At 41.9% G+C, this 23,537-nt stretch overlaps 1 protein-coding gene across 1 annotated transcript in view; it reads right to left on the reverse strand.

Annotated features, from left to right (window-relative positions):
* Positions 1 to 23,537, reverse strand: part of CWF19L2 (CWF19 like cell cycle control factor 2) — a 70,904-nt gene that overhangs the window by 21,448 nt on the left and 25,919 nt on the right. The window contains exons 8-10 of the mRNA XM_053385744.1: positions 21,938 to 22,740; positions 16,879 to 16,975; positions 15,925 to 16,017 (exon numbers count right to left, since the gene is read on the reverse strand). Of these exons, the coding sequence (XP_053241719.1) occupies positions 15,925 to 16,017; positions 16,879 to 16,975; positions 21,938 to 22,740 (993 nt within the window). The remainder of the gene's footprint in view (positions 1 to 15,924; positions 16,018 to 16,878; positions 16,976 to 21,937; positions 22,741 to 23,537) is intronic.

Below are 23,537 nucleotides of genomic sequence, written 5' to 3' on the forward strand. Positions count from 1 at the left end.
TATCAGATGTATATAAACAGTTTGCTTGGAATTATCCACTTCAGAACAACCTGAGCTGTAAACAGACCTGAAAAACTTTCAGTTGGAGGTATGAAATATTTTAAATAATTACATGCATAATACACAGCTATCCTATACATAAAGCATCCTTTAGGATGCCTGCTTTGGTCTTTCATGAAAGCAACAAAGGAAGCAAAGTGATACTGTAACCTCCACATACACGAGAACTTGTAACCCTGGTTTCAAGTGGTTGGCAAACACAGATAAAAGGAACCTTGACAAGCACACTATACTCTAAACCAGAGTTTCCCAAACTTGGGTCTCCAGCTGTTTTTGGACTACAACTCCCAAGGCCAGTGGTCAGAGATAGTGGGAATTGTAGTCTAAAACAGCTGGAGGCCCAATGGGAAACCCTGCTCTAAACCATCATTAATACCAACAAGGGAAGGCAAGAACAAATTTGATCTAGAGAAGGTAAGAGGCATAGTTCTCGAGACTGGATTCTGGATTTGCAAACCATGATTTGCAAGTATCTAGCATTATATCTGTATCAGATTAGTCTGGTGTCAAAGAGTTGGGAAAGTATTTTTAAATTTAAAGAGGGAAAAATTAGAGGACGGTGTATAAGCTTCTCACTCAGTAATTAGAAAGCAGCAGCTCATTGTATGTTAATTGATTAAATTAGCTCTAATAAGGGGGATGTCATCAAAATTGGGCTCATTAAAATCCAGCTTTGTCAAGTTTAATAAATGCCTATATAAATCTCTATCCAAGTCATTTTCAGACAAATCAACTATGTGTCTACCTCACATCTGTTCTCCTTACCAATAATGACAGCTTATCCCTGACAGCTCTGTGAGAGTAAGAAAGTTCTGTGGTTATGAAAGCACCAGGGCTCTAAGGGCTTAATTATAGACTTCAGGTGAACCTACACAGAAATACTGGATAAAGGCCGCAAAAAAGTGGGAAAGAGAAACACAACTGCCCTTTACTACATTTTCATCAGCAAACGATCTTGCTCCTTCTTTATTCAGAAAAATAAGCATGGATTTTAACTTAATAAGATTTATTTATACATTAAACCTCTGCTCACAAGTGTCCAAAGCAATACTCCGGGCTATTCCCAGCTACTGGGCAACCTCCAGTTACTAAACAACCTCAAATAAAAATTCTGCAAACTGTTTAACACAGAAGAAGAAATAATAAGTCATGTCAAGACCGTGCATGTATCTGTCTGGGGAAAGGTCAGTATTTTTCATCAGTCACACATTGGCATGTAACAGAATTCACTGGAACATTTGAGGAGTGCAATGCAACAGGCCTCTCATGCTCGCCAGATGTTTTATATGTCATATACTGTAGTAGTTTTGATTTATTTCCCGGTGTTTTAAAAAAATTCAGATCCAAGCCCCTATGCATACAGGTTCTGAAGACATGCTTCCTATAGCCCTGTTAAACTTTTTCTCCACAAAGACCCACTGTAAGTCACCCATACCTTATTCAGCTGGATACATATCCTGAAATTCTATAAAATATCCTAGGGTGGCTTACAACTAGGATACAAATACATGAAGAAAACTATAAGAAAAAAGCATTATCAATACCAAAAGATGCAAGGGTAGAGAAGCGATTTTAAGAATGGAATTCCATAAAAAGCTCTCCAAAACTGTCTTACACCAGTGAAATCCTATGCAAGCTTACTCAGGAAGTAGGTTACATTGTGTTCTAAGGGGCTCGTCCCAGATAAGTGTGCATAGTATTGCACCTTGGAGTCTTACAGTGAATCCCACACAAGCCTTTCCAGAAGTACTATTCGGTTGGATGGGGGATTAGTGAGGTGTAGTGGTTAAGAGTGGTAGACTCGTAATCTGGGGAACCGGGTTCGTGTCTCCGCTCCTCCGCATGCAGCTGCTGGGTGACCTTGGGCCAGTCACACTTCTTTGAAGTCTCTCAGCCCCACTCACCTCACAGAGGGTTTGTTGTGGGGGAGGAAGGGAAAGGAGAATGTTAGCCACTTTGAGACTCCTGAAGGGGAGTGAAAGGCGGGATATCAAATCCAAACTCTTCTCTTCTTACTCCCAGGAAAGTGTGCACAGGATTTCAGCCTTAACAATGACGCAAGAAGCCCTGGCTTCTTTTGAAGTCAAGACCTGCCTTCCAGAACCACACTCAGACCTTTCTCTGAAATGCAGGATTGATACTGACCTGTCTACAGTACAATGATTGAATAATGTATGCCAAGTGAACTGGTTTTAAATCAAAACTATTTAGACCAGGGGTAGCTAACCAAGTGGCTGCCAGGTGTTGTTGGGCTGCAACCACTAGTCATAGAGGAAGTTGGAGTTCAACAACATTTGGAAAGCACCACCATCATGGGATGCAGGTGGCACTGTGGTCTAAACCACAGAGCCTTGGGCTTGCCGATCAGAAGTTCGGCGGTTTGAATCCCCGCAACGGGGTGAGCTCCCATTGCTCAGTCCCTACTCCTGCCAACCTAGAAGTTCGAAAGCACATCAAAGTGCAAGTAGATAAATAGGTACCGCTCCAGCAGGAAGGTAAATGGCATTTCTGTGTGCTGCTCTGGTTCGCCAGAAGCGGCTTAGTCATGCTGGCCACATGACCCAGAAGCTGTACACCGGCTCCCTCGGCCAATATAGCGAGATGAGCGCCACAACCCCAGAGTCATTCACAACTGGACCGAACAGTCAGGGGTCCCTTTGCCTTTCCCATTAGGGTACCCCTGATTTAGACCAGGAAGAAAGCTATTGAAAAGGAAGTTTCACTGAACAAGAATTCATACTAAATGGTTAAAAGAGCCATGAAAACATTTGGTTTTCAATGAGATAGAGCTGTTAGAAAACCTAGAAGCATAATCTACCTGCCATGCTACCCACACCAGCTACAGAATTATAGTTGGGGTATAATTACAATTAGCTGCCCTGGGGGCTGCGGAAGTAAGGCAAAGGCCTCTGCCTTTGCCAACCTTTGCTCCCCATTATCCATAGCCAGAAGGAGCAGCAGTCAGGAATGATGGGGGTTCAACAACATCTGGGAATCCAAGGTTAGGAAAGGCTGAGCTAGAGGAACGAAGACCACTAGGAGGATGTACTTCATGGAAGTATCCAGTGGCAAAGAGAAGCATATTCTGGTCGTAGTCAATGGCCAGAAAATTGACAAATACAGGGAGACTGCTTCCAGTCTACATACCAGAAAGAACACCCGAGACCTGAACACAATGAAGATCTCAGGAAACAGGAGGGACTAAAAGAGGAATGGCCCATATGGCCATAAGCGATCTCAAGATTTGGCCTGAAACAGAAGTGAGCGGGTGTGAGGGAGCATGAATAAATGTCACAAAACCTTTCTACACTAATGATTGATTGTTAAGAGTGGTACTAACTATCCTTAAAGCAATTATAAGGAAAGTAATCATGAAGCATATTATTATTATTATTATTATTATTATTATTATTATTATTATTTCCATCCCGCCCATCTGGCTGGGTTTCCCCAGCCACTCTGGGCAGCTTTCAACAGAACATTAAAAACAGAATAAAACTTCAAACATTAAAAACTTCCCTAAACCATGGTTTGTAAATTGTAAATTGGAAGCTAGCAATTTCTCTGCTTTCCTAGTGTTAACAGGGTTTCATGTCACATGTGCACCAATGCAAACGAGTTTCCCTCATAAAATGGGGACTGAATTTATGTATCTTGGTTTGGATTGCACTGTAGTTTGCAATGGTATACACTGAATATGGAACTATAATTAGCACCAGGAATGGAAGCTAGCAAGGCAAGAATTGTATGGAAGAACAGAACTCATCCCCTAAGGACAGCTTCTGATTTGTAAATCATGACCTACAGAGATCTAGCATTCAGTCTAAACTTGTCCAAAGAAAATGATCCATAATAGTGGACAGTTTTAAATATATTTACATTTTTAAATAAGGATTGCAAGGATTCAAAACAGTAATTTCTGATCTAGTCCTGCTTTCTGGGGCAATAGAATAAATTATTTAAGTTTAGGTTATCTACATTCAAGTTTAGGTTATCTACATTCATTGAGCGTTGCCCACATCAATGTAAACTTATGTAAATAGAGTATTTGATTACTCAGATAGCTGTTTATTCAAGTGTTGTGCATATCCCCCCCAGGTCAGCTGAATTATTGAGACTGTGTGGAAGAGACTCTCACCAATTAATGCATTACAATCCAGGAAGGCCAAAACAAAAATCTCAAAGGATGGCGTCTTAAGTGAAATACAATCTTAGGGACTTATTTGTGTGGCCTCTTGAGAGGGAGACTGTTCCATAATTTAACAGCAGAAAATGAAAAAGGCTCACAATGCACACAGTTTAATTTGCAGAACAGCCAGTTGACTCTGAGCAGCCGAGCAAAGGAAGTTGACAGAGGACTGATAACTTGAAGTCACCAACTATTAAACTGGAACTGCTTCTCAATGTTTAGCAGCTAAAGAAAATGATAAAAATTTCAGGAGTCCCTATATCACAGGGACAGGAAGGAAAAGACCGCTGCTCAAAAAGAAAGGTGTGTGTGTGTGTTAATGAGCAGATGCATATTGCATGATCTCAAGATGATGCAAGGATAACTGCGGTTCTACACCAAGTGTTAAACAAAATTAATCCAGGCATGATATCACGAAGGCATTATAGATGATATATAATGTTTAAAAAGGTAAAGGGACCCCTGACCATTAGGTCCAGTCGTGGCCAACTCTGGGGTTGCAGCACTCATCTCGCTTTATTGGCCGAGGGAGCTGGCGTACAGCTTCCAGGTCATGTGGCCAGCATGACTAAGCCGCTTCTGGTGAGCCAGAGCAGTGCATGGAAACGCCATTTACCTTCCCATCGGAGCGGTACCTATTTATCTACTTGCACTTTGATGTGCTTTTGAACTGCTAGGTTGGCAGGAGCAGGGACCGAGCAATGGGAGCTCACCCTGTCGCGGGGATTTGAACCGCCAACCTTCTGATTGGAAAGTCCTAGGCTCTGTGGTTTAACCCACAGCGCCACCCACATCCCATATAACACTTAGAGACTAAATCTTAAAACAAAATGCACAACTTCTGTTCAAAGATTTAGCTAAACGACTCCCATTAATAACTAACTTGAGTAATTCCGTGCCTCTCAATTTGTAAGCAAAACAGGGACACCCAAACATAGGGTACCAGGAAGATCTATGGTCACTTACTTCCAGAAAATATGAATGTCGACCGTTTGCTGGAAAACGAGGGGGCCTGTTCTGAGCCCCCTGCAACTCACTGTGTCCTGGAAATAGGGATGAGATTCACAGAGGTGTGAGAGGAATATGTGCCACTGAGAGTTGTTTTTATTTTAAAAAAGGCTTCCCCTACCTGTACTTTAAGTGGAAGATATATAATGGAGGAGATAGGAAAGGGATACCTTTTCCTTTTCCCACTCTCCAGAATACTCCCCGCCAAGCTATACAGAAATAAAACATTTCTGAGAGGAGCAAAATATAAACACATACACTTTTGCACTATGTAGAATATGTAGAATATGTAGAATATTGCAGAGAGGTGAAAAGGTGGTTTCTTTTATCTTCCCTCCCTCCTGAAAAGTCTCTCCCCTCTACAATCCCTACAAAGAGCCTGATCGTGACTAGCTGGACCATTCCTGCTATGGGCTGAGACTACAGGGCAACTTTTGCTGATCAGTAGGCGCCTTCTATGCCAACATCTAAATGCCTATTCAAAATCTTTTTTATTCTGCCAGGCCTCTGCAGGCCTACGGTTATCATTATAATGTTGTGAGCCACTTCAATATGTTTTGCGATTTAGCATTTATAAATACGTTTATTATTACATACTTATTTATATTCCCCACCTTTTTAACCAGACAGGGACTCATGGCAGCTTACAGATTAAATTTATAAATAAATAAATTAGACAGTTTCATGCTTATAAATGGGTAACTACCGGTCTTTATCAATGATATCTGCAGTCAGTCAGGTTGTGGCAAAAATAGTCTAGGATCTCAGTACTAGCTTTACAACCTCTGGTTGGCATTGCAGCTACAGCAATTCCACTAACTTAAGCTACTTTTCACATTTGTTGGTTTAGTTTAAGCCCTTCTCTCTTTTTCTCAAGCAAATCTATGGTGTCTGAACCGCTTGACCAAAACTCTGCATTCTGGGACACCATCCTACTTCAAAAGCAGCCTTAGAAATAGTTGCTGGTCTGGGTTCATTTGGTGAGTAGGAATTACCACTAGGCACTGAAGTCTTTCCTTAGGCCAGACATTTTGTAGAAAAGATTTCTACTGCCTTCGAGAAACTTACAAAATCTGAAATAGCACAATTAACAATCTAGCCGTCAGTTAAAGAAGTAGAGGGGAAGTCAATAGTAATCGCCATACGAAAGAACATAAAACATTAATGGCCAAAGATGTAAACCCACCAGTTCAGTAATAATAGTAATATCAACAGCATCAAGACCAAATGTCTGAATGATGAAAGAGAACAGTAGTAGTTGCTACCCAGATAGGCAACCTCAGCTGTCAGGCTCCCATCAGCTAAATGTACTTAAATATGCACATATTACAAACTGTGCAGTTAATTGAAAGAACTTCCACACACCCCAGATGCATTGGCTAAAAGCCAAACATCTTCATCTAAGGAATATAGCTTAATTACTCATCTTAAACTGTGTAATTAGTTTCATGAAAGTGTTTTCCTTACGTTTTGGAGACTATTGACTAATGAACCTTAGAACACCAATTACACATACTGTTATACTGATGAGCTTCCTTCTTAATGGATTTTCAAAACTCAAGCATCTCTAATTTTATCAACACAGAAACAGGGATGTACCAAATTAATGTTTAGTTAACATATAGTTTAGATTTTGAAAATGGGCCGCACATGGTTTTGTAGCCCTCAAATATTTGCGCTCTCTGAAATGAGGGAAACGAGCAGTGAAAAACTGATGCCTTTTATGAAATAATCTAATTTTGGGTTATGAGCGTTCAACCTGCCAAATTTAATGGTGCTCATTTAGACACTAAAGTTTTGCTCAGAGCTTCTGTACAAAACCAAAAAGTAATACTGTGGAAATCATCTACTTTAATAACTTTTTAAGACTTTACAATTATTTTCAAGAGTAGTATGATATTATTGTCTAGGAACCACACTCTTGAACAAGCCCTTCCTGTGGTTCATAAAATGTAATAGTGTTCTACGACATTTTGCTTTTGTTCACTGCAACACAGCCAACCTGTCATATGGTTAAATAAGGCTGTAAGCCTGTAAAACTGAAGAACCACACACCCAGAGAAGATTGCCTACTACATCCCTGCATGACTCACTGCCCTGGCCTTGCCCTCTTTCCAATCAACTTCCACTGGGATCAGGTAATTCAGCAGTCTCTGTGCATCAAGTAAGATTTAAATGGCGGAATCATTCCCAATACAGATTTGCAGGACACAAGGGCAGGTGCTGCTCTCTGCTTTTCTACATGAACTCTGAACTTAACACCTTCCACTTAGGAAGCATGCTCAGAACAGTGACTCATGCAGTAACTGTGAAATATATATACTGCGAAGGTAGGCAGTTCTTAGGTCTAAAGCTGGCGTGATATTTAACATGTGATTTAATTTAATGTGTCTAGTTTTGTCCTTCTAAGTAACAGCCAAGAGGTGGTGAGGACTGTGACGAATGGGAGTATTAAGCCTTTCATTGCATTTAATATAATGTCTAGGGCAGCCCTTAATCTTTTTAGGAGCCCCAGAAGAGAAAGGCAGTGTGGGTTGGAGGCTTCCAATATTGGCTGTGAGCAACTCAGGCTCCTTGGAGATGTTCAGCCCCCCCCCCCAAAAAAAACACCCAAATTTACTGCTGTAGTCAAGATCAGTTTTGAGAATGATTAGCGAAGCAACCCATTTCTAGATACCAGCAACTGACTTCTTCCATAGCTTAACTTGCAACTCTATGGAGTTTTCTGAGCTACAGAAAACTAAAACCTTAAAGGGCACCTAACAGTGAGTTTCTAGTTCTACCACTCTATAATATTCATGAACTATGTGTTGTTGGTAATTTTTTATTTCACACTTAGCCTGCTCTCACTTTTTGAAAGATAGCAGGCTTATAATCTAACTGATCACGTCCATGTATATCTTTAATCCTACATAAGTGTCACTGAGCTGAGTGGGGCTTACTCACAGGTAAGTGAGCTTTTTAAATAAATGGTTGTATTGGCCTCAGCCAATGCTAGGCAAATTAGGCTGCCTGCAGATCAGAGGGAAGCAAAGCCCCCGACGCAGAGAGGTGCCAAATAAAAAAAAATACAGCTATCAGAAGCCAAACATTACAAGCCATCTGCTTCTAATAGTGGCAGCATAAAACAGAAACTGATGCTGTGTCTACGCCCCTTCTCTTCTCATTTTCTAAAAGAAAAGTATTGTTCTTCCCCTAATACTGCCCTTAAAAAACCCCAAATAAACGTTAGTGAAAAATCTGTATGTGCACAAACACAGTGGTAATTCACCAAATGTGTTGCTTAACTAAGAAACAAGACTGTTCTTCTTGAATGGCTGGCTGATGCATTTTCTGGAGGGGAGTTTTATCTGTCTTATCTTGTCCTTGGTACAGATCACTTAGCTGAGCACCTCGCGTTGTAGCTGACAATTATTTCTGGTTTTCGTAAATGCACATTCTTTAAGCTCACTCTGCATAAATAAGAGAACCAAATAGCAGTGTGGAAAGCAAATGTAATCTAACTAAAGGACTTTGGGGGAGAAATGCATTTTTCAGTTGAAAAATTCAAGCAAAAGAACTGGCAGGTATTAAAAATTATGATGAGTTGGAAAACATTTGCAACTGGGTATTCAGGCCACAACCCATCTGTTACTAAATGCATGCTATCATCCAAGTTTCTGTAGGAGGCTGCCTGCATTACATGCACTTATCTCATTACTAAACCCCAAGGATGCAAAATCTCATTAGTTCTGACAAACAATACTATTTTCCTGGGTATAATATTTAGAAATGTTTCCAATTTATCTTTGATTAAAGTAGGGGGGGACTGAACTTTGTGCTTCGATGAATGTTCTGTCTGCACAAGCCTTGAAGCCTGACAGATGGAATGAGAACCCCTCCTCTCCCCCAGTGCTGTTCTGGGGGTTCCCCTGACCCTGTCCAGAACCAATTTGGGAGGGTGCAGTGGCAGGAGAGCAATAAATGCCCACTGCCCAAGCAGAAGTCTTTGCAAAGGCCTTCACTGATGGGGTTATTGGGCGAATTCCGCTCTCAAGAAATGTTGAAGGCAGAGTGTCACGGCTTAGCACATCATGCTGTTATATTTCAAGTGAAGTCAGGATCCAAAGAACCCTCTGACTTGCTTCACATGCCCAAGGGAACTTTGGGCTATTATTCTCCCAGCAATGTCCCATGGTGTATATCAAACCTCTTTTAAAGGTAAAGGTAAAGGGACCCCGACCGTTAGGTCCAGTCGTGGCCGACCCGGGTGGTTGCGGCGCTCATCTCGCTTTATTGGCCAAGGGAGCCGGCCTACAGCTTCCGGGTCATGTGGCCAGCATGACTAAGCCGCTTCTGGCGAACCAGAGCGGTGCACAGAAACGCCATTTACCTTCCCGCCAGAGCAGTACCTATTTATCTACTTGCACTTTGATGTGCTTTCGAGCTGCTAGGTTGGCAGGAGCAGGGACCGAGCAATGGGAGCTCACCCCATTGCGGGGATTTGAACCGCCGACCTTCTGATCGGCAAGCCCTAGGCTTGTGGTTTAGACCACAGCACCACCCGTATCCCTAAAAAAAACCTCTTTTAGGATAGTCTTAAAAGGAGCATGCCATACAACAGGGGCAGGGCAGAGGGAAGAGATCTACCAGGAAAAATACAATACAATGCTGTACAATACAATACAATAATAAAAATTCCACTGGATATGCTTAAGCTCTTGAGCACATCCAAACTATCTTTATTTCAAACCCCTTAAGTCTTACGTTCATGTTCAAAACAAATATCCAAAAAAGCTAGGAAAAAAATAATATATGGTGTTAAAAAATGGCTAAAACAGCAGAGAGGCAAACAATAGCAGGTGAACAGACAGCAGCAAAACAAGCAAAACAAACAAAATCCATTTGAGACAACTAAAAAGAGAAGTTTACACACAGCACTGGAAGGCCAGGAGGGGTGAGAACAACCTCAAAGGGAAGAGGCTTTCACTAATGGAAAAGAACTTTTCCCTCCTCTCCTCTCCATTGCAGTCCCTAACATACCCTTAAGATCAGATGGGGGGATGGGGAACCCACTGGAGAAAGTTTGGGGGGCAAGCAGGGGGAGAAGAGGAAACGTAAGTGCTGCTGCACCAGGGGAACTCCACTGACATTGTTTTGCATACAGCCCATAGTTTCAAGAAGTGCCTCCAGAGAGGAGTAAAAATGGCATTATAATAATCTCTCCTTTCAACCACATTATCTATGTAAAATATTGGCATCCTGCCTCTCAGCTTCAAAGATTCCCAACATAAAAAACACAAATATGAAAATGCAACAAAATTAAGCAGATTAAACTCAACCAACATGTCGACGAAACAGCTGCAGCAAGCCCCACTAAAACGAACAATGTTATTGGTTGTCTATGCCAACTGAGTCTAGTAATCTGGCAGAAAGTTCCATGATGGTGCTTTATGTCCTGAAAGGTCCTGTCATGTCTCTATCCATCTCACCTGTGAAGGTGCTGGCATTATTTTGAGCATAGGTTCGGACAATAATCTTGACTGGGTAAGTTCGTAAAATAGCTGGCTGGCAGTCCATGTGGCACAGAACCTGCAATTCTAGAGGCTCTCCTCCTCCTAGCCCAGGACTCTTCAATGAATATTAGGGATTGAGTGAAAGCAGGGACAACTACAAGAAGGGATTGTCTAAAAGCAACCCAAAATTTAGAGACATGGAAAGAAAGAGAATCTGACCAATTTTGCCTCTGCCATTAACTACCAGTGCTACTGACAAACTGTTCACAATGTCGTTTCTCATATTTGTGGTGCAATTTTTGAAAAACATTCAAGATTTAATCACCTGTAATAAAATCTCTGGCATAAATTTTTCTTGTTAATGTCTGCAATAAGAACACATTGTTGCTATGAAGATCCTGAACAGCGTATTCTCTGCCGCGGTACAAATATATATGATGTATTTTATCTTTTCCTAAGATGGCTTAGTCCCCAGAAGTCTCTGGCAGATTCATAAAACGAACTGTATTCTTACTAGTATATCTCTGACATGTCACTTGTCAAATTTCAGAGTTTGCCTGCCTTATTATGCATTTTGTCATGCTTGCAGGCACAGCTCACCTGCTTTTGCTTCTTCCATTTTAAGCAAGCTTTCTTCCCCTATGCCTCTACTCGACAGCTTGACTTTTTCAGTTTGTGGTGTGTATTTAACCCGAGCCTCTATTACAGTGCCTGTATCAACTTTGTGCACCTTCTAGGATGTTTAATTTTGTAATTGCTCCTGTCATTTCCTTCCAACGTCAACAGGATATTGAATATAAAACCACACTAATTACAGCATTATTTGGATCAGAACCTGTGCCCCATTTAGCTATAAAAGTTGCATCTTCTGTTGTTGGTTCCGGCCTTAGCCTGGAGGAAGTCATTTATTGTGTCTTGAAATTAAATGTCCACGTTTCACAAAGTGACATTGTCCTTGACAACATGAGCATGAATTGGGGCAGCAGTGGGGGGGGGGATGGGACATGCTCATTATTGTTTTTGCTGCATTAGTAGCTTCTAAATGTAGAAGAGGCAGAAGTTTAACTGCTCAGGGAGGCACAAAGGACAGTTAGGGCTGTCGCAGATATAAGAAGGAAGGATCTTATCAACATATTTAAGAAATTAGGAGTGTGCTGCAGGACTGCATGCTCCCCCGCCTCCTGTTAAACAATGGAAGGGTTATATTGTTGTTGTTTAGTCGTTTAGTCGTGTCCGACTCTTCGTGACCCCATGGACCAGAGCACGCCAGGCACCTCTGTCCTCCACTACCTCCCGCAGTTTGGTCAAAAGGGTTATATTAACCAGTGTTAAATCCAGGGCTTTTCAGAAGCAACTCACAGGAACTCAGTTCCGGCACCTCTCAGGTAGACACCATTGCCATTCGAAGAAAACAAGGGAGGTGCTCATGGTGAGTTCCAGCACCTCTTTTTCTAGAAAAATAGCACTGGTTAAATCTAACCAAGTCCCCCAATTAACCAGCATTTGAAGTCGGTTAACTAGTCAAGCCTATGCATATTTACCAAGTAAGCCCTACTGGATTCAATAAGAACTATTGAAAGCATGCATAGAACTGCATTTTAATTAACTGTGATTAATGTGTGTGGCAGCCTGTCCCTTAGCTTCTCTTAACGTGGGAGGAAGTGAATTCATTCCAGGGAGGTAATGCTCAAATCATTACATCTACAGTGGTCCCTAAAGAAGAGGAGAACTGCACAGATTCATCGGGAAAGAGAGAACAATCAACAGAAATTTTGAAACTGTAATTCAGCCTTGGAACACCACAAATCTGCATTAAGCTAATTTTTCAATTTGGTACCATGCTCAAGGGGAAGCAGATGATTTCAGTCTTGAAGGTAAATTTCAAATACTTCTTGTGTACAATCAACTTTCAAAACATACCCAGAATTTTACAAAACTGTCAACGCCATAGTCGAATTACTAATCCTGTTAAGATCTCAGAGCAAATACACTCTGGAGCAGCTACTGCAAGCTCTGAGTGTTCTTACTTGCAAATAAGCATATATTTTAAAACAAAAATGGGGAAAATAAATAAATATTCTCTTAAGGATTCCAAGGAAACTTTACCGGAAATTCTGTTTTTGGTTTGCATTCAGTTAATTTCCTTCTTACAGCTCATGCATCATTATTAAGGAACTATCTGAAACAATCACATTGGAGTAAAGAGATTTGCTTTTGTTATTTGAATGCCAAAAATAAAAGGAAAGACTGGCTGTTTAAAACTATACATCACTGAAGTAGCCAGCTTTAAAAAAACTACAGAAGAATTGTCACAGGGATTTCTGTATTATAACTGTGTAGACTTGGGAGGTCAAAAGCTACTTTTGGACTTTTATTTAACTAATTTGATTTTTTGCATGTGTGCATTTATGTGTAATCCTAAGGAGAACTTTTGCATAACAAATGAATTCCAGTCGATCCAGCAGTCTTGAAAGCAAAATTAGTATTTCTTGCCTTAAAGCTCTTGAGCTAACAACACTGAAACCAGGATGTTGATTTATGATTACAGGTCTACAATGTGAAGTTTAGGTTGATGTCAGATACTGACATACTTTATAGAGGTGTGAATGCAGGAAATTTGATCAAGGTGTCCTAGATTGCCAATTAGTTTTTCCTTCTAGCTTACCCATGGACATTTATTTAGTTCAGTTTGCTTGCATTCCTAATGCTTCTTTGAAGATTCAACAATTTTAAAATGCTTACTTTTGACAGGGAACATCGTAACAAGGAAAAGCTTAGGCACCTTACCAATACAGAGAAGTATTTAAAAGCTTAATCTACCATAAAACTAACTGAAATCTTTGGAGGTGGGAAGGTTAAAACTCCTTTGAAAAAAATTATGTCAACCAAATAGTGCACTTCTAAGAAGTATGTTGTCTTTGTCCATTGAATTTTCTTGGCAGGGATACTGGAGTGGCTTGCCAGCTCCTGCTCCAGGTGGATCACGTTTGGAACCTAGACAGCATCTTAAAAAGCAGAGACACCACCTTGCCAACAAAGGTCCGTATAGTTAAAGCTATGGTTTTCCCAGTAGTGATGTATGGAAGTGAGAGCTGGACCATAAAAAAGGCTGGTCGCCGAAGAATTGATGGTTTTGAATTATGGTGCTGGAGGAGACTCTTGAGAGTCCCATGGACTGCAAGAAGATCAAACCAATCCATTCTTAAGGAAATCAGCCCTGAGTGCTCACTGGAAGGACAGATCCTGAAGCTGAGGCTCCAATACTTTGGCCACCTCATGAGAAGACTCCCTGGAAAAGACCCTGATGCTGGGAAAGATTGAGGGCACAAGGAGGAGATGACAGAGGACGAGATGGTTGGACAGTGTCCTCAAAGCTACCAGCATGAGTTTGACCAAACCGCAGGAGGCAGTGGAAGACAGGAGTGTCTGGCATGCTCTGGTCCATGGGGTCACAAAGAGGCGGAAATGACTAAACGACAACAACAAGAAGAATGTTGGGGACAAAGAATGAGAAAGAGCTATTACAAACCGTGGATCACACTCCTCTATCAAGTATCTTTATTAAAACAAACGTATCATAGCTGAGCATATAAACAAATTAATCAAGCCTGATACAATCACTCCTCTCCAACGCAAGACTTGATCCATCTCTATGACTACTGAAATAATGGAAGCAAAGGCACTGTAGAATATTATTAATTCCACTACATGTATCATCAGCCTACAGCTCTTCCTAACCAAAGACCACAATATGCCACAATCAAAAAAAATCAAGATAGCAGTGGTTTTAAATGGGACGTGGGGTGGGATGAATGTTTGCTATTAAACAGAGAGCCAGTAGGCCAGGGCTGTTGCAGAATATCACCATTCCCTGGGGGTGCATCCAGGAGTCTCTGGATACTGAGATAAGCAACCTGCCAGCCAGATGCAATCTCCAGGCCTTAATGCTTATAGGAGAAGGAGAAAAATGCATTTTCCCTAATATCGTCCCTAATTTACTTAACACTGGTGTTAGTTAAGCATTCGTGTAACAGAACTGGGACAAAGAAAGATTTTTGCTAATTATAAATGCCCAAGTTTGTGAACTGTTAATTACGAATCACAATGTTGCACAAATATCCAACAATACCAAAGAGGTTGAATTACGCTCCCTGACTTAATATTAGAATCTTCAAATTAACTTCAAATAGTTACAAATCTTGTTCTAAGGAAAATTTGACACACAGCTATTATAGAAGACAAAAGTAAATTTTTAAAAATGCGGCTGCAAAGCAAGGCATCAGAGTGGAGGAGTCAACGACTGTATTACTAGTGTAGTTCTTTGTATCCAGGCCGTAAGCCACAAATCTCTCAGATTCTCAGAGAGAAATTGGTCTCCTCACAGATTCTCAGAGAGAAATTGGTCTCCTTGAACTCATAATACTAAGGTGGTGCTACCTCTCTCTCTCTCCTCCTTCAGACTTCAGGATAAAAGCCACTTATTTAGCTAAGGCCTTTTGGCTTAGTCCTCCTCATCAGCTGGCATGAAGCCTAAGTATGTGAAACCTACTTGCTCACATTCGTCCTTTGCTTCATTATCCTACCTCTTCCTTCCCACCACTGCCTACATTTCGACTGTAAGCTTCTCAGACAGGAACTTGTCTTTGGCTTATGCTACTCTGTGGAGCTCCATATACACTAATGGCATAGTAGCAGCAGCAGCAACATTTATCCCCAAATGTACAAGATATGCAAACACTCATGCAGATTAGGAGTATAGTATACCAATTCAGATTCTTGGGTCCATTGTCTACACTGACTGGCAATGGTTCCCCAGGGTTTTGGAGAGGAAGCCTTTCCCAGCCCTACCTGGAGACGCCAGGGATTGAACCTGGGACCTTTGGTATGCAAAGAAGACTCTACCGCTGAGCCACATCCCTTCTCCACTGAATGTATAAACTTAGTTGAACATTGCATTTGCTGTGCTCAGCTTTGTCTTAAGAAAGATTTTCACAGCTTCCCTACAGAAGATAATATTTTAGCACACAGCACTGGTTCCTGATTGTTTTGTAGGTACTCTCTGCCAACGCTAACAAACCATATTCGACGACACCACAGCTCTAAGTGCTGCAATTCTGTCACTGCTGCTTTTGTTCCAGACTCCAAAACACATACAGCACATGGTTTCCTTACCTCCTTCTCAAACTTTCTAGCTTGAGTCTGTGCTCCGCTTTCTTTCAGCCTGCGTGCATTGTCAAGCTGGGTCTGAAGTTTTCCTGCTAAATCCTTTAAAGTGAACAAATATTGTTGAATTTTGTTTCACTATCAATACCAAATGCATCATATACAGATTTTCATTTTTGTATATGCCACTTTTCAAGAAACACCTTACAGTAGTCAACAATCCTTACTACACGCGGCAGCTAGACTGGTGACTGGGAGCGGCCGCAGAGACCGCATAACACTGGTCTTGAAAGACCTACATTGGCTCCCAGTACGTTTCTGAGCACAATTCAAAGTGTTGGTGCTGACCTTTAAATCCCTAAACAGCCTTGGTCCAGTATATCTGAAGGAGCGTCTCCACCCCCATCGTTCTACCCGGACACTGAGGTCCAGCACCGAGGGCCTTCTGGCGGTTTCCTCCCTGCAAGAAGCCAAGTTACAGGAAACCAGGCAGAGGGCCTTCTCGGTAGTGGCGCCTTCCCTGTGGAACGCCCTCCCACCAGATGTCAAAGAGAACAACAACTACCAGACTTTTAGAAGACATCTGAAGGCAGCCCTGTTTAGGGAAGCTTTTAATGTTTGATGTATTATAGTATTTTAATGTTTTTTTGGAAGCCCCCCAGAGTGGCTGGGGAAGCCCAGCCAGATGGGCGGGGTATAAATAATAAATTATTATTATTATTACAAGCATCAAGAGCTTTCACTTCTGGCTGCTATGTGTATCAAAGGCAAATCAGTGAAACCCACTGAAGGAATTAAATGTACATTTTGGTAAATTGCCTTAATTATCTGATGGCTTCAGGGCTCCCAGATCCTTTGAACAAAGATCTCTCTTTATTAGTATACGTTTCAACTCTCAGCGCTTCAGTCTGAACATACATTAAGCAATACATTAAGCACACTCAATACTCTTGTTCTACATACCTTGTTTCCCATCAATTCTGCTTTTACAATCTTGGCTCCTAATTTGTTCATCTCCTCATCACTAAGAATTTGGGGCTTTTCATCCTCTGAAACAGACCTGGTCAAACACACATAAGCCATTCAGCATACAGAAGAGGAGAAATAGAGAAAACATAATCAACACATGCACCCCCATTCACTAGGGCAGATGCAAAGTTGAGAATGTTGTTATAGACAAAGTAACTTTGCTTTTCTTCTATTACTATACCTACATCGTTGATCTTTATTTGTTTACAATGCTATCGTAAAATTCTGTAAATTAATTGGTAAGAAAGTATCTGCTAAATATCTGTTAGACCCATGGCAGCAGTGAAGAATCACAAAGTAAATGAGTCATCTCCTAGTAAAGCAATTCTGACTTGGTATTTTATTCAAGTTTAGAAAGAACTGCTTCTCCAGATGTAAAACATTATTTAGAAAACAAGTGGATTTTATAAGCTCTTAACAATGTAAGCCACTCCCTTATCACAATTCATTAATAAAGTAATCATTGTGCAATGTGTTACTGTATCAGATTTTTATACTCTTGTAGTATTACAGAAACATGTGTGGTTGATCTCTGCACACATTAGAGCACCAAGCTCATGACTTTTTCTTCCCATTCCCCCCACGCCACTACCCTTTTCTTAATGTTTTTGGCTGCAGGACTTCATAAAGATGAAAGCAGCTTTAAGAAGAAAATTAATGGGGAGCTAATTAAGGCTTCTAAATATTTAATTGAAACTTAAAGACAACTGAATCAATATTTGTCTCTCCTCCTCGTTATAAAGAGAGGCTACTTTGTTCAAAGATGAACTTAATGAGAACATTTAATGCACATTTTAGTAGCTCCAAGTCATGGGAGAAACATCTTTAGGGGTTCTCTTCCAAATCCGACCCCTTCAATTACAATTCCACAGCTATTTGAGACTAAAGAAATTCTTTCTTTAGAAGAATTGCTAACTGGCTCTAGTTAATGGCTCTACGGTGGCTTGTTATTTTTTTTAACCGTGCCTTTTATTTCCACTGTATTATAACCTTCTCCTTGCCCTAGCCTCAAAATAGCACATGAAAAAGTCTACTGGGTAGCACCTTAAACTTAATTCTGTAATTAAATTTAAGCAAGGACACATCATTTTTGCCAACGCCTCAAGGCCAAATCCAATGCATTTCTAGTGGGCTACCCAATACATTGCAAGTTGTACTCCTAACTCCCAGGCTAAGGGAGGAGTTAGCAACCAGCAGCAAACTTTGCTCAGTGCTGATCCTGGGAGCTCGCAAACAGACCTCGCAATCTGGGGCGTTTGCAAGGGCGTTTAGCGGGAGAGGCCAAGAGTTCTGTCTCTTGGTGTGCATAGGACCAGAAACATGGAGGGTGAGGGAGCTGCTGCAGTGACCTGTAACACTTGTGCCATGTTTGTCCTTCTGCCAGAGAACAAGCAACAGTACACTTGTAGCAAGTGCAAGCTGGTTGTCTTGCTGGAAGTGAAGGTGCAGCAACTTGAGTCCCGCCTAGCCACACCTCAAGGACCAGGACAACATGCAGAGTTACTTGATACAACTGAGTTGGCTGAGATTGAGCACCAAGATAGATGGGGTGCTCCCAGGGTGGAGAAAGATCTCCCATTCCAAGAGTCTAACCCCTGGAGGAGTGTGATGCACAGAAGTAAGACAGTCACAAAACACACTTTTTCATTAGAGTTGCAAAATTGCTTCCATGCTTTCAACCTTGGGCACTGATTCTGGGAGGAGGAGGCCAGAGGAGCTAGGACAGAAGACTAAATGATGTAAGGAGGGAGCTGCAGCCCAAGATAAGAAAAGAGATAGTAAGGGAACATCTAGCTACTTTAAATGAATTGAAATCTCCAGGGCCTGATGAGCTGCATCCAAGGGTAATAAAGGAGCTTGCAGATGAAATTCCAGAGCCTTTGTCTGTTATCTTTGATAATTCTTGGAGAACAGGTGAGGTCCCTACAGACTGGAGGCAGGCAAATGTTGTCCCCATCTTCAAAAATGGGGGAAAGGAAAACCCAGGTAACTAGCGACCGGTGAGCTTGACATCGATACCAGGGAAGGTCCTAGAACAGATAATCCAACAGTTGGTCTGTGAGCATTTAGAAAAGGATGCTGTGATTACTAAGATCCAGCATGAGTCTCTCAAAAATAAGTCATGCCAGACCAATCTGATTTATTTTTTTGATGGAATTACAAACTTGGTGGATCAGGGAAATCCTGTGGCCATAGTATATCTTGATTTCAGTAAGGCTTTTGACAAAGTCCCCCATGATATTCTCACGAGGAAGCTGATAAAATGTGGGTTGAAAGAGGTAACTGTTAGGTGGATTTGTAGCTGGTTGACTGACCAAACCCAAAGAGTAGTCATAAATGGTCCCTCGTCATCCTGGGAAAAAGTGACAAGTGGGGTGCCGCAGGGTTGTCGTAGGCCCATTGTTGTTTGATGTCTTTATAAATGAATTGGATGAAGGAATTGAGGGGATGCTCATCAAATTTGCAGATGACACCAAACTGGGAGGGGTAGCTAATGCTACAGAAGGCAGAATCAGAATTCAAAATGACCTTAACAGACTGGAGAACTGGGCGCAAACTAACAAAATGAATTTCAATAGGGATAAATGTAAGGTTCTGCACCTAGGCAGGAAGAACCAAATGCACAAATATAGGGTGGAGGACACCTGGCTTACCAATAGTACATGTGAGAAGGATCTAGGGGTTTTGGTGGACCACAAGCTTAAGATGAGTCAACAGTGTGATGCAGCAGCAATTCTAAGCTGTATCAACAGAAGTATAGCGTCCAGATCAAGGGAAGTAATAGTACCACTCTATTCTGCTTTGGTCAGACCACACTTGGAATACTGTGTCCAATGCTGGGCACCACAATTTAAGAAGGATGTTGACAAGCTGGAACATGTGCAGAGGAGGACAACCAAGATGATCAAGGGTCTGGAAACTAAGCCTTATGAGGAGCACTTGAAGGAGCTGTGTATGTTTAGCCTGGAAAAAAGGAGACTGAGAGGAGGTATGATAGCTGTCTTCAAATAACTTAAGGGCTGCCACATGGAAGAGGGAGCATGCTTGTTTTCTTCCGCTCTGGAGGATAGGACTTGAACCAATGGCTTCAAGTTGCAAAACTTTCTGACAGTAAGAGCTGTTCAGCAGTGGAACAGACTCCCATAAGAAGTGGTGGGCTCTTCTTCCTTGGAGGTTTTTAAACAGAGGTTGGATGGCCATCTGTCATGGATGCTTTAGCTGAGATTCCTGCTGTCAGGGAACTGCCATCTGAGACGCAGGAGGTGAAGGGGCTCACGGAGGGTGAGAGAGACCATTCAGCTGAGGAGGGGACCAGCAGGGGGAGAAGTGGAGTTCCAAGGGAAAGTGAGTCGGAGGGAGGGCTCAGAGACACTTCAAGCGAGAACAGTGGGGAGGTTTCAGGACCTCCCATAGGGACACCCACTCCTCGCCGGAAACTGTCACGCCGAGAGTCCAGAAGACGCGTTTCCGTTAAGGAGCTTTTATGCTGGAAGAAGTTCCGTAAACGCCCACTGTCCGATTCAACGAGCGACTGATGAAGCCATGCTTAAGGAGCTCCGTCACAGACAGAGGTTTGTGGACTTAGCCAAACTCTGAGGGACTAGGATTTTACGCACAAGCAGCTCACCATCCCATCACACCTGCATTGCAGGGGGTTGGACTAGATGACCCTCGGGGTCCCTTCCAACTCTAAGATTCTATGATTCTATGAAGTTCGTGTTTCTCGAGACTTAAAAGTTCTTTGTACAGGAAATGCAAATGCTTGGGAGAAAGAGGTTAAAAAGTGAATCCACTCAACTCAGGTTTGTCTAAATGTGCATCATAAATGTAGCACAAAGTGTTTCAGTCTTCCAAGTATTTCAAGTAAGTGGTATCATCAACTTCGCATCTAGGTAGTGCCATTCACCCTGAAGAATCAGAAACACTTTGCTCCACATCCCTTCTCTTGGGCAGAATACTAAAAAAACAAAAAACTATTTCGCAGTGTACAGACACACTCAATTGCCATCCAAGTTGAAAAGAAAAGCATGTTGTCTGCATACAAATGAAATCAACATACTACTAAGAGATAAAGTTTATACCAAGGCTAATAGCTTTTTAACTTAAAAGGTTCTGTGGATTTTTCCCAAAGAAAAAGTTCAGAGCTGAACAGCACCCACTAGCATCATACCGTCGATATTTGCTTTGTGCCTCCTAAAACGTTTTACATCTCTTACGCTTTATCCAAGGACCAGGGGGCAGGAGACAGAAAAGACCTCCAAAGTGCACTGAACAGGATTTAATCCAATGTGTTTCAAGTCTTGGAACATGTCTTAAGAGGCTAGTGGTTTAAATCCATTCAGATTAAGTCAAGTGATTCCTCAGGGGCATGTTGGACTAAATGAATTATTTCCGGTGCCCCCTTTGACATTTCCTCTCCCCCATCCTTTCTATTCAAGTAACCAGGCACCTTTATGAGTTTAGGCTTTATACTGTAAGATACCCTGTGATCATCGGATGAAGGGTGGTATATAATAGTGATAGTCCCTGCAACAAATATTGACCTATGTGTGGATGGTAGGCGGGCCGAGAGGGAAGCCTAATCCCACCAGGCACACAGAGCATAATTTCAGGCACCCTTTTGTTTAATTGCAAGGCTTCATTTGCTTTCGAGGCCAGCTCTCGACTTACAGAATTTGAAAAATAGATTAAAGTTTCCCTGAGCAAATGCACTGCATGTTTCTCTTGCCAATGAGTAACTACAGAGCTCCATGAATTAGGGGGAAGGACTTCCAGATAAACGGGAAGTTGTTTCCAGGCTGATTTGGAGCACCAGCTTTTTAAAAAAATGTGTTTTTTTCTTTAAAATTACACAAGCCTCGTGACATGTACTTAACCAGGATGTAGGCAGAAAAGTGATGATCAACAGAAACGAAAAGGTTGCAATCCTAAAAAGTAAACCTCAAGCAAAAATAGTCTATACCTTCCCACAAAATTAAATTAAATTAAATACCTGATAGACGATTTGCTGTCCGGTGGCTCCTTTTTTGGTACAGCACCTCTGGGGATCTCTTCCTGTTTCTCTCTTGAATCTTCCTCCCTACTGGTAACAGCCATTTCAGTATTTAACAAGTTTTCATCAAGGGTGGGTCTTGCTTCTTCTTCCTTGGGTTGTGCTTTGCGCCATCTTGGAACTGCACCTTTTGGTATCTCTTCTTGTTTATTTCTTAAATCTTTCTCTCTATGGGTAACAGCCATTTCAGTTTTTATTGGGTTTTCATCCAGGGTGGCTCTTGCATCCTCTTCCTTGGGCTGTGCTTTGCGCCATCTTGGGGTAGCATCATCGCTATAGCCAGGCTTTCTGAAACCACGACTCACCGAACTAGGAGTAAGTAACTGGGATGCAGGACTCTGCAGCCTGCTGCCTTGGTCCCCATCATCATTAGGTTTCAAGAATGCAGCTTTGAAAGGGCTTGAAAAAGGTTTATCGTAATTTCTTATCTGATAAGACTCCCTCGCAGTTCTATAGGGAAAGGCTTTATTGCTATGCCTCGGTTCTCTATCTTCTGTTGGTCTGTCTCTCTTGTAACTTCTCTGTTCTGGAGAATATTCTTTATTAACTCTCTCCTCCAGTCGTTCTTTCACTGCACGTTTTTCTATACTGCTTTCCTCTTGCTCCCCTTTTTCCTCCTCCTGTCTCGTACTACATTCGTTTCCTGAATATTTACATTTCTGCCAGCCTCTCCTATAATAAGCTTTCTGGGGGGCTACTGCTTTTTCAGCTTCTTCAAGTCTCGACTGAAATAGCTCCATTGACTGCAAGAAAGAAGGGAAAGCACATGACATTTTAGCATAAGGCAGCAATTGAGAACGTAACTGCATGACGAAAACAGCATGGTCCCTTCTTAAACGAACTATGTTTGAAACGGACACACAAGCTATATAAGTCTGCTAACATCCCAAGAACATTACAGTGGTACCTCGAGTTACATACGCTTCAGGTTGCATACGCTTCAGGTTACAGACTCCGCTAACCCAGAAATAGTGCTTCAGGTTAAGAACTTTGCTTCAGGATGAAGACAGAAATCATGCTCTGGCGGCGCGGCGGCAGCAGGAGGCCCCATTAGCTAAAGTGGTGCTTCAGATTAAGAACAGTTTCAAGTTAAGTACAGACCTCCAGAACGAATTAAGTACTTAACCCGAGGTACCACTGTAATATCATTCACTAGTTCGTTATTCTATGCTTTTCTGAAGCAGCTCATAGATTCCCTCCCTCCATTCACAACAATCCCATGCAAATTGGACAGGTAGGTCACCCAGTGAGCTTCATAGCTGAGCAGGCATTTTAACCCAAGTCATAAGAACATAAGAGCCTATAGAATCAGACCAGTGGCTCATCTCAAGATGCCTCTGAGAAACCGCTCCTGCAGTTTCCAGTGGCTGGTATTCAGAAGAATTACAGTCTCCAAACATGGAGTCTTGAGAGTCTAGGCTACACTACATCAGTTATACCAGCCTTTCCCAAATTTGTGCCCTCCACGTGTCTGGAATTAGCACTCCCATCAGCCCCAGCTGGAACAGCTGTGCTGGCTAGCCCTTCTGGTAGTTGTAGT

Source organism: Podarcis raffonei, chromosome 4 (genome assembly GCF_027172205.1).
Source record: "Podarcis raffonei isolate rPodRaf1 chromosome 4, rPodRaf1.pri, whole genome shotgun sequence".
Classification (NCBI taxonomy): Eukaryota; Metazoa; Chordata; class Lepidosauria; order Squamata; family Lacertidae; genus Podarcis; species Podarcis raffonei.